The sequence below is a fragment of the Electrophorus electricus genome, chromosome 11 (genome assembly GCF_041902795.1).
Source record: "Electrophorus electricus isolate QZ-2024a chromosome 11, ASM4190279v1, whole genome shotgun sequence".
Lineage (NCBI taxonomy): Eukaryota > Metazoa > Chordata > Actinopteri > Gymnotiformes > Gymnotidae > Electrophorus > Electrophorus electricus.
The window spans coordinates 19,227,501-19,237,500 of NC_137507.1; the positions used below are offsets into that span (position 1 = coordinate 19,227,501).

General features: G+C 45.9%; 1 protein-coding gene and 1 long non-coding RNA gene across 17 annotated transcripts in view; one reads left to right on the plus strand and one right to left on the minus strand.

The window, feature by feature from the left end:
- The window catches only part of nav3 (neuron navigator 3), a 143,000-nt gene extending 133,054 nt beyond the window's left edge, over positions 1–9,946 (minus strand). For 13 of the 15 annotated variants that reach the window (XM_081723342.1, XM_081723334.1, XM_081723331.1 and 10 more), the window contains exon 1: positions 9,473–9,945. In XM_081723342.1, coding sequence (XP_081579468.1) covers positions 9,473–9,718 — 246 coding nt within the window. In that variant the 5' untranslated portion in view covers positions 9,719–9,945. Of the gene's footprint in view, positions 1–9,472 lie in introns of all 15 variants that reach the window. The other 2 variants (XM_081723326.1, XM_081723327.1) reach the window with 1 other exon arrangement.
- The window catches only part of LOC145659899 (uncharacterized), a 21,010-nt gene that overhangs the window by 2,165 nt on the left and 8,845 nt on the right, over positions 1–10,000 (plus strand). Inside the window, exon 3 of one of the 2 annotated variants that reach the window (XR_014126055.1) lies at positions 5,063–5,217. This is a non-coding gene — a long non-coding RNA (uncharacterized LOC145659899). Of the gene's footprint in view, positions 1–5,062; positions 6,400–10,000 lie in introns of those variants that run through there. The other variant, XR_014126054.1, reaches the window with a different exon arrangement.

Here is a 10,000-nt window from a genome sequence, read left to right on the forward strand (position 1 = left end):
TGTATATGTATGTTTGTGTGTGTGTGTGTGTGTGTGCATGCTTGACCATGTAGCCTCGCTTTCATAATGCACATCTGAAACTCCCAATTCTAATGGGCCTACAGACTTGGCCAAGTCCTGCAGAGGGCAGTACTGAGGCAGAGGCTAATGGTTACACCACTTAATCAGACTTAACACCATACCCTAATAACATCACCACCAGCTGAGAGGTGAGCTGGCCCTCCAACACAGGGGTGGAGGATAAGGGTGCTAAAATATCCTGTTCAAATTTTTAAAAAAGACAATACAGATGTACAGACTGGCCAAGTCGACCCCTGAAATGGGTGTAGAGAAGTGATTTAATTCTTACTTTACAAAATCCATCTCATGTACTTTAATGGAGCATCAGCTTCCCACAGCACGTGACACAGAGCAGAAGCCTAATCTGTGAAGTTAGCAGGGAGATCAGAGCTCAACACACATCCCTGCATCTACAGAAGGTAGTTGGGAACCAATCATAAGTTTGCGAAAAACAAATAAACAAATATTCCAACTGAAAGTGTCAAGATGGATAATCTTCTCTTTGTGTGAAGTCATTTTTCATAATTCCGCATCTTGGCTCATAAATCAAACTGAGCCAGCATGAAAGAGAAGACAACACACACATGCAGACATACACACACGATTTTACATTTACATAAAATTTAGCCGATGCTATTAGCCAAAGCATCTTACAATTACAACTGAGTACAATTTGAATAATTGAGGGTTAAGGGTCTTGTGCAGGGGCCTAACAGTAGCACCTTACCAGTGAGGGGGCTTGAACCAGAAACCTTCCCAGTACAAGTCAAGCACCTCCACCACAGAGCTACCACTATCCACAATACACTTTCCTACTGCATTTAATATAAGCAGAAGACGGTGTGCAGATGAGACGCTGTGTGCAGCCTGTTGAGATGCTTGGATGTGAGGCTGGCAGGTGTAGCAGAGACACGGACGATGGCTGTCTGCTCCTGCAGCCCTGACACAACAATACTGGTAGTCTGGTGATGACCTCAGAGCTAAATGATCAAAGCCAGTAGACACGCCAAGGCACAATCACACCATTAACGGACGCAGTCCTGCTGAGAGACTGGGGCCCAGGACACAGCCCTGCAGACATGCAGCAAATTGCACCGTGAATTATAATAACTCTTATCTCTGCTGATTGTTATTCTTTATGTATAGCACTTCGAATTTTTGGACACAAAATGAAAATTGCTAAAAGATTATTATAATAATAATAAAGATTATTATTATTGTAAGGCAATGCTGGCACTGGAATCCATACACCAGGTGTAGAGCAGCACTGCAGAGTAAACACAACCAAAAACACATTCCAAAAGACGAAAACCGTGAGAACGGGCTGTCACACACTGAAGGAGGAGAGAGCAAAGATACTGAATCGCTAAGGCCAACATCTGGAGTCAAAAACAAACCAGGCAGAGAAATCAAAGAGAAGTCAAGTCTTCACTCGCAGGCTTGGTATGAAGGCACCAGGAAAACAATACTTCACGATGAGATAAAAGAAACATGACTTATGTAGGAAATAACCAGTGGGGGAACAGGTTAGCTGGATTCAGGCCAGGCTGGTCAGTGAGGGTGTGGTGATTGACAGCGAAGGATGGCGCTGCTTGGAGACATTACAATTATTATTATTATTATTATTATTATTATTATTATTGCTGTTATGGTTTTGTTGTTGTTGTTACTATCATTTTCATTATTATCATTAATATTTACTTGAGGAGAGTTTCTTCAGGAGACAGAGTAGATGTTGGGCAGGAGATGCCCTGAAGTCTGGCTTACACTGAGAATATACTGCACCTTACTAAAAGAACCACAAAAAAGCAGGTAATTTTACAAAATGTCCACCACTAACCTGTCGGTGGTATTTTATCTTAACTCACACACACACTGATACACACTCACACCAACAAGGGACTGTTGCTCAGAGACCTAAATTGCAGGAAATATGTTGATGATCTGGTTGGAGAGAAACTGATGCATTCTCCATGACTCAGTGAGATGCTGACTAACCCATGAGTCAATTGGCCATAATCAAACTCCACTTCCTCAGGATGTCCGGTACAGCATCTATCCATTCTCTCCTCTCCTCTCCTCTCCTCTCCTCTTCCTCCTCCTCTTCTCTCCTCTTGGTTTGTCCTTCTCCGTCAAAGGTTTTAAGGTTTTCTGACTGCTAATGAGTCTCATGCTATGCTTTCGCAGATGTTTCTCCCCACAGTGAGCGAAAAGAAAGCTCACTGTGTATGTGTGTGTGTGTGTGTGTGTGTGTGTGTGTGTGTGCGCATCTGTCTGTGGGGTGCACAGGTGTGTGTTTCTGTGTGTGTGTGTGTGTGTGTGTGTGTGTGTGTGTGTGTGTGTGTGTGTGTGTGTGTGTGCGTGTCTTTGTGAGTACGATTGATCGCACTGTGTGTGTGTGTCTGTGCGTGTGCATCTGTCTGTGGGGTGCACGTGTGTGTGTGTGTGTGTGTGTGTGTGTGTGTGTGTGTGTGTGTGTGTGTGTGTGCGTGTCTTTGTGAGTACGATTGATCGCACTGTGTGTGTGTGTCTGTGCGTGTGCATCTGTCTGTGGGGTGCACGTGTGTGTGTGTGTGTGTGTGCGTGCGTGTGCATGTGCAGGTCTGTGGCCCTGTGGTCAAGCTCTTAATCAGGGCCAGAGCCACAGACAACGCCAGGTGCCTCACTGCCTCAGCTCTCTTCACCAAGCCAGACTGAAAGAGAGAAGGAGAGAGAGAGAGCGAGAGCGAGAGAGAGAGAGAGAGAGAGAGAAAGAGAGAGAGAGATGGGAGAGAGAGAGAGAGATGGGAGAGAGGAAAAAATGGAAGTTGTTAGAAATGATAGAGAAATAAAAGCTACTAACATCCATGAAACAGAAACTGATGTGGGAGGGAATGTTGAAGAAAGAGGGGAATGAGAAGCATCAAAGCTAGGCAAGGACCCCCCCCCACAGAAGAGCATCACACAAGAGACGCTTCACGCCTGTGTGTTCCTCTCAGGCTGCTGTTCGTCCTCTGCCTGATTCTGTCTTTACTGCTGTGGCTCTTCTGGAGTGGAGATGCACATTTTGTTGGCCTGCGTCCTATTACTCTTCTTCTGTAGCAGTAGACAACAAACAGCCTCTGTGTGTGTGTGTGTGTGTGTGTGTGTGTGTGTGTGTGTGTGTGTGTGTGTGTGTGTGTGTGAGATCATACTTCAGTGCAGCAGTATCTTACAGCCCAGACCACAGTAAATACAGAGTGGCACTTTATCTAATCATGTCCCCACTCCAGCAGTCTTTCAGCAGAAGTTAGAATGGCACACACTCTGGGCCGCATGCACACTTCCCTCAGAGAAAATGACATCCTGCAATCTGGCCACATTTTTTCCTCTTTTCTCTAGCAGCTCTTACAGCAGCTCTGTTCCCTATTTCTTCACTGCTGACCCCAGTAGAAAGAGTTCATGTTGCTACAGCATTCTGTTTTTCAGACCTTCCTGATGTTCTGTCTTTTTGAACTAAAGCATGACTGAATGTTCATCCATTATAGCGCCACGCAGATGCTTTGTTTGGAGATCTCCAGCCCCCAGGATCTGCAGCGTTAGGAAATATTCTCAGGGATATACGCCAGTGGAGAATATGCTTCTTGTGAAATAACTACAGTCTCTTGCAGATTTTTCTGCATATATCTGCCTTTCACAAGAGCAATGCCAGCACCTTCTAGCACAGGAAGAAGCAACATGTCTCGCCTGGTTCATTCACATTGCAATCTATTGAACTATTGAATCTATAAGTCCTGCCAATATTTCCGTATAACTTCTGTTCCTTGCTCCAGTACTGAGGTCTGCTTTTGCAATGCAAATTAAAAGTTCTGTCAGTGCAAAAGAAAAAAAAAAGAATTACCCCGGACAGAGGCCAGCTTACTGAGATTCTAAGTTTTCCAGTTTCTGTTTGAAACCTAGAACTGTAGGAATGAGGGTTATCAGGAGCGCAGGCCCTGTCAATATCAGTTCTGTCTGCCGAAAGGGAGAGCTGTCACATCTGGGCTCTGACAGATTAAGGGGCCACCCATCGCTGGAGCAGATGCAACCACAGGTCCCCCACCCCACCCCACCGCCCATCCACGCCCTCTCCAGCACCTCCACTCCTACCCCTGCTGCTGGGAATTCGGCTGCTGTCCTCACAAACTCTGGAACGTTCTTCTGGAGCCCCATCTGTCTGTTTACATTCCTCACTTTCTCTCTGTCATAAGCACTTTACATGGACTGAGTATGGAGGCCTGAGGGACCCCACTCTCTTCTACCACTGTGAAAGATTTCTTATCTTTTGGAAAGTCTGTGTGTGTGTGTGTGTGTGTGTGTGTGTATGTGTGTGTGTTTGTGTGTGTGTAAGAGAGAGAGAGACAGAGAGACATCAAATTTACCCAAATGATAAGTAGTGCTTCATGACAATAATCTTGACAGTTATGCAGCTAGATTGTTGCTTAACAGGGAGAACCTTCATGACCTGGTTCAAACTGTTCAGGTTTTCAATCTTTCCAGAAAATGCTGAGACACTGAGAACATATGAGGGAACACAGAGCAAAAAAGCAACTCTTACTCTGATAAATCAGCTTCCAAGAAGTGGACTATTTTAGAACAAATGACAGAATATTAACCAAAAATAAGAGAAAGTGCAGAGTAGATGTGTGGTTTGGAACATAACTTGCCCTCTAGTTAGAATATTTAATTCATGCAGCTGTTTTGAATGTGACAAAAAATAAAAGCCGTCATGGATTTGTTCCTTGCAGTACAGCCCTGCCACTCTGCCTGCCCTGACTACTGATACTGACTACTGATACTGACTGCTGATACTGACTGCTGGCACCTGTTACTCATTTCACTGACCTCTCATGCTATGCTGTTCTATCCTTTGGGAAGCCTCCCCTTATTCTGCATTAGGCACCATTTTGGTAACATTCCATAGCCTTTTTTTGCGTTCTCTGTGTCGGGGTTTGTTATTTAACTTTGTGCATTACTGTTCGCCATGTCTTCTCTTGGACCATAGAACTAGAGTGAACACTACAGAGGACGAAGCAACCCAACCCGGCGCAGTCAGCTTGGAAGACCACCGACAACAAATCCACATGCAGCAGGAACAGTTCCAGCTCACCATCACCGTGGACTCTCGGTCTCAACAGCTGCCGGCCTTCGCCAGAAGAGGTGAGCCAATTTCCCCAGGCTGTCCCGATGAACTCTACCTTCTCCTGTCCAGATACATTCACTGCTGATGATGCTTTCTTTGCTGTTTGGGAGCAAGCGCTCATGTTACTGACAGTCATCCCTCAGGGAGGGTGCTTGAGGGGAGCTCTGAGCCCACGTATATCACTGATGCACTCCAACAGTCAGTAACCGTGCAACTTTGCATTTGGTATTCTAGGTCTTCCTCAGTGACACTCTCAATGACACGACATAATGCAATCTCCAACTCAACACCACCTTTTCTAGTTTATATCCAGCCATTTAATGGTGTACACAAGGAGGGGCATAAGGCGCAGGAGTACTGGACTGGCTTTGTCCCAGAGCTTCTATTGGTAGTTCATCCATAACTCCAGCACTGCAGCTTCTCAGTTGACCTGGTTCCTAACAGGTGCTAACTGGGCTTTAACGGTTGAGGAGGAATTCTTTGCTTTACTTCAGCTCCTGTCCTTGTCTATCCCGACTCCTCTGTTTGTTCTTGGGGACAGTGCTACCCGGGTGTCTTCTTCTCCAAGATGCTGAAGGCCAAGGACTGTAATTACACTGCTGAAGCCTCATTATATTAAACTGGCCCTCAAGGAGTGGACCCACTGGACTGAAGAGGCTCTTTATCCCTGTGTGCTGTATACACACTGAAACCTGAGTACATCATAACAACAAAGTGTCCTGTGCCGTGTCTTGTGTGTCTCAGTGTCCACAGTCATATCTCCCAGTGATCTTTATGTCAGAAAGTAATACTACCGTACTGGTAGTGGTCCATCAATCTTGATGTCTCGTCAAAGTTTCACTTCCCACACACACTACGTACAAATGCACACAGATGTGTCTTCACATGTATAAGGTTTTAGCAGCTTATCAAAAGGAGATAAAACAACAAAATAGAAGTGGCTAAATGATCAAATTCTGAATTAATATTAATGCTTACAAAATACATAAAGGCTTCTGCCACCATTTAGGACTCATTGTTAGCCTGAGAGTTTCTCTACACAAGTGTTCTAATGCTAAAGACTACTTACACTACAGGTATGCCAACACATAACTCATATTGATATGGGATAATATTCCTTGGAGAATATTCACTGATTGAACATTGCTAAGGTAAAACCAGAATTCACAGCATCATATGCAAACCAGAACACACACACACACACACACACACACACACACACACACACACACACACACACACACACACACACACACACACACACACACACACGACATATTATACACTCACATAGTAAAAAAAGGCAAACACACCAAAGGATAATTGCTTAACCAATACACTAACAAGACCTACTGCATATTTTCACCAAGATGAAGGAGTAGGACTGATCCCTGAGTCTTTAGGGATCAGTGACATTCAGGAACTCTGGGCAGGATCTCAAAAACTATATACTATTTGATGTGTCAGAGATGACTCTGCTCTCTGCTGTGCAGCCAGTCGTCAGCGCAGCCTAACGGTTCACTCCGTGTACTTTCTGAGCTCATCTCAGGCGACCGAGTGTGTTTGGGGATTTGATAAATAGCAGTGAAGGATCACGTGTTACACTCCTGCAAGGACCTGACTGATGTCTACAAAAACAATTTGTCAAAGAAGCGTCTGACACACTGCTGGAAAAACAGCACAACCAGACTATGTGTGTGTGTGAGTATGTGTGTGTTCAAACACTAAACAGTGTGTGAGCATGCTGTCCTCAGTGGGAATGAATCAAAACATGTCCAAACAAGTGTGAATAAATACTGTGTAAATACACCGTAACACACACAAACACACACACACACACACACACACACACACACACACACAGATGTCCCACCCTAGCACCTCACTGGCATTATCTCCATCACTCAGACTGTCAGGCTGAAAGCAGTGATACCTCCTCATGGACTTCAAACACACTCTTCTACACACTCCTCTACACACTTCTCCACACACCCTTCCACATGCACTCCTCCACACACACTCCTCCACACATATCCTTCCACATATAGCCCTCCACATACACCTTTACATACACACACACACACACACACACACACACACACGCACCACACATACCTGTCCACACACATACCGCACCTCCACACACACCCTTCACATATACTGCTCCACACAGACCCCTCTACACATATATGCTGGAACAGGTGATTTTTTCACTGCTATTAGAACTTCATAGAGCTGGTTAGTTCATAGATGTGCAGAGTGTATCTGAGTGTATATCTCACTTATGATCAGAGCACTGCTTAGCTGCGCTTAAATCTCCAGATTAAGCTACTAATTCAAAAGCTACTAATGGCTGGCCAACCAAAATGCAGGTATTTCACAGAACCAATGTTTGCTTGCTGGTGTCACAATGTACATGCACTGATACAGCACATGTATCAAACACAGGAAGTACACATGGATCATCTAAATCACATTTAGTACATAGATACAATAACAATCTGCCATTACTCAACAACGGGCAGGATCTCAATATATGCAATATAAATATTATCTTGGCCTGTGGTTGATATATCAAAGTTTGCTTGAAACTGGCATTTTTACCAAATATTTATTTGTTCATGAATTTAAAACAAATTACCTTAATAACATTTTGCAACTGCATTCTGCATTTAATCAGAAAAACAACAATCGTAGGTGAAAAAAACGTTGACTAAGACGGCTGGATCAATCTGAGGTGTCTGAGCCACAGTCCAGAGTCCCTGTCCTGCTGTAATACACTACAGAGCTATGGCACATAAGTGAACCATGCATAAGGTCTCAGAGTTTAAAGTTAATGATAAGACACACTTCCCTCCACACACACACACACACACACACACACATTTACACATGAGAGCATGTTCTCAGCTGCATCTCTGCTCTGAAGTTCATGTGTGCGTAGTACACGTCACAGATACCTCAGCACTTGAGGCCATCAGAACAGCGAGTGGGTGGGTCACTGAATTCAGAGGGGTCACGGAGATTGTGAAAAGCCCAGTGGCTGAAACGCTCATGGCCAGGAATGGGCTATGCAAACAGGAAAGTCATTTTTCTTTTTTGTGCCTGGAGAGGTTGGCCTTGTAAGGATCTTCGAATGAAATGAGTTGGCGGCAAATTCTGAAAGCCTTTCACTTCCTTCATAAGACGCCACCCCACCCTGTCTTCACTCACTGCTCTGACCTGTTACCAAATGTTCAATAAAAAAAGAAAAGAATACCTCCAAAAAACTTGGTATGTTAGATAAGTATGGGAAAGCACTTTAAGAAATGTGTGTGTGTGTGTGTGTGTGTGTGTGTGTGTGTGTGTGTGTGTGTCTGTGTGTGTGTGTGTTGGTGCTATTCCTTGAAACCTATTGGCTCCATGTGTTTTAATCTATGAGTGCCTGGAAAAGGAGACAGGAGAGGAGGAACCTCAACTGTCCCTCTGAAACAGAGTCGCACATGTGTGAGAGAAGGAGAGAGAGGGAGAGAGAGAGAGGGAGAGAGAGGGGGGAGAGAGGGAAAGGGAGAGAGGGAGAGAGGGAGAGAGAGAGAGAGAGAGGGAGACGGAGAGAGAGAGAGAGGGAGACGGAGAGAGAGGGAGAGAGAGAGAGAGAGAGGAGAGAGAGAGGGAGAGAGGGAGAGGGAGAGAGAGAGAGAGGGAGAGAGAGGGAGAGAGGGAAAGAGAGAGAGAGAGAGGGAGAGAGAGGGAGAGAGGGAGAGAGAGGGAGAGGGAGAGAGAGGGAGAGTGAGGGATAGAAGGAGCGGTCTGCTCAGAACAGGTCTGCTATGGAGACCTTCAGGTAGCACCCTCCCTCCCCTGTCAAAATAGTTCCCAGATAGAGGTCTTAACAGCCCTGGAGAATATCCAGAAAGCCCCGGAGAACAATCACCTCACATGCTGCTTACGTGATGTGATATTCGACTCATAAATGCCTTTCTTATGCATCAAAGAAACACAAGAAGACATCAGCGACACAAGACTCACTTCTGCTTGGCAGCACCATTCCCTCCTGGCTAGGCTGTGCGCCATTCCAGTAAGTTATTTCTGATAAGGCATCTTATTATATCCAAACACAGAGCTGCCAGCCACACAACTACAGCGGTTCACAGATGAAAGACACACATTGGCATTAACAGTAGGTGTGCCACACATGCACTGTCTACTCTATCACATGAGAAGAGTCAGAAGTGTCAGTCAGAAAATGGAACAGCTCCACACACACACACACACACACACAGACTGACTGACCTTACAGATCTTCATCTCCTCTGCCTCACGGCTGCTGCCGTGAGCTGTCGCCTCCACTGCCCTGCTGTCCTGCATCTCCACTTTAAGGGCCAACTGGCAGGTGAGCTGTGCTGTCTCCGGGCCCCTGGCCCCTGGCCCCTGGTCCACAGCTACCCTGCCCGGGTTGGGAATGGGCAAAGCCGTGTGCACTGGCCGGGAGCCCACCGCTGGCTGCCGGAGTTTAGACGCTACTCCCACCACGGGCATGGTTGCTCAGAGCTCCCACGCCGGAGAGAGAGAGACGGGGGGGGAAGTCTCTCGCAGTGTTCCCACACGAGAGAGAGGGAGGGAGAGAGGGAGGGAGAGGCAGAACAAGAGTCCAGTGTGCGTGTCTGTTCCTGACGCTCTGCCTCTGAGAGGAGGAGAGAGGGAAAGCCGTTTGTGTCAGACAGGAAGGCAAGAGAGAGAGAGAGAGAGAGAGAGCAGCTACATGCATTCTACAGCTGCTCACGCAAACTGAAGAGAAATCCGTTACTCTCTCCCCTCCTT